This window comes from Galeopterus variegatus, unplaced genomic scaffold, assembly GCF_000696425.1.
Source record: "Galeopterus variegatus unplaced genomic scaffold, G_variegatus-3.0.2 Scaffold3035, whole genome shotgun sequence".
In the NCBI taxonomy this organism is placed as follows: domain Eukaryota; kingdom Metazoa; phylum Chordata; class Mammalia; order Dermoptera; family Cynocephalidae; genus Galeopterus; species Galeopterus variegatus.
The window spans coordinates 125,008-125,716 of NW_007729146.1; the positions used below are offsets into that span (position 1 = coordinate 125,008).

General features: G+C 40.3%; 1 protein-coding gene across 1 annotated transcript in view; it reads left to right on the forward strand.

Annotated features, from left to right (window-relative positions):
• COLCA2 (colorectal cancer associated 2) overlaps nucleotides 1-314 on the forward strand; it is a 10,219-nt gene extending 9,905 nt beyond the window's left edge. The window contains exon 4 of the mRNA XM_008583782.1: nucleotides 1-314. Within this exon, the coding sequence (XP_008582004.1) occupies nucleotides 1-314 (314 nt within the window).
• The last annotated feature ends 395 nt before the right edge of the window (nucleotides 315-709 follow it).

A 709-nucleotide genomic window follows, 5' to 3' on the forward strand; every position in this document is an offset into this window, starting at 1 on the left:
TATATTTTGAGCCTGAGCCAATTTCTTCCACACCCAATTATGTTCAACCCCGAGAATTTTCAAGTTGTGTTTCTTGTGAAGAAAACCCAAGCTGCCTCGACCAAATCTTTGACTCCTACCTTCAAACAGAGACACACCCGGAGCCCTTGCTCAACTCCATGCAAAGTGCTCCACACTATTCCCCAGACAGCTTCCAGACGGCCCCCTTCTGCTCTAACCAAAGCCTGGTAATTGATCTCAGTTCTTTATATAACCTGATTGTTGCTTACTATGGGGTAGTGATGCTTTGTAAGAGAGTTTGCATCGTCTCTTGAGAAATCATACAAACACTGTCAAGAAGGAAATCATCTGAAGAAACAGCAGAGAACCATTTAAAACTCAATGTGTGGGAGTAGCAGAGCACAAACTTTTGAATACACACATAATTATGATTTCCCAAGTAGGTCTCTTCCAAGTAAGTTAACATGTGGCAATTAAAAAGAGGTTTCCTAGCAATATTCGCTGAATATTTTTTTAAGCTGTGAAGTTAAGATACCTACTAATTGGAAATCACTGGTTTAAACAATGGCCCTTGGATTTTTAATGGATTTTCAAACTCCTAAAAAATGGATTAAAGCTGTGTCTACACAGTACCAAACTTCATTCTGATGGGGGTGAAGGAAGGGGTGTTTTGTCACTGTATTGGACACTGTATTGGCTCCACTGGTTG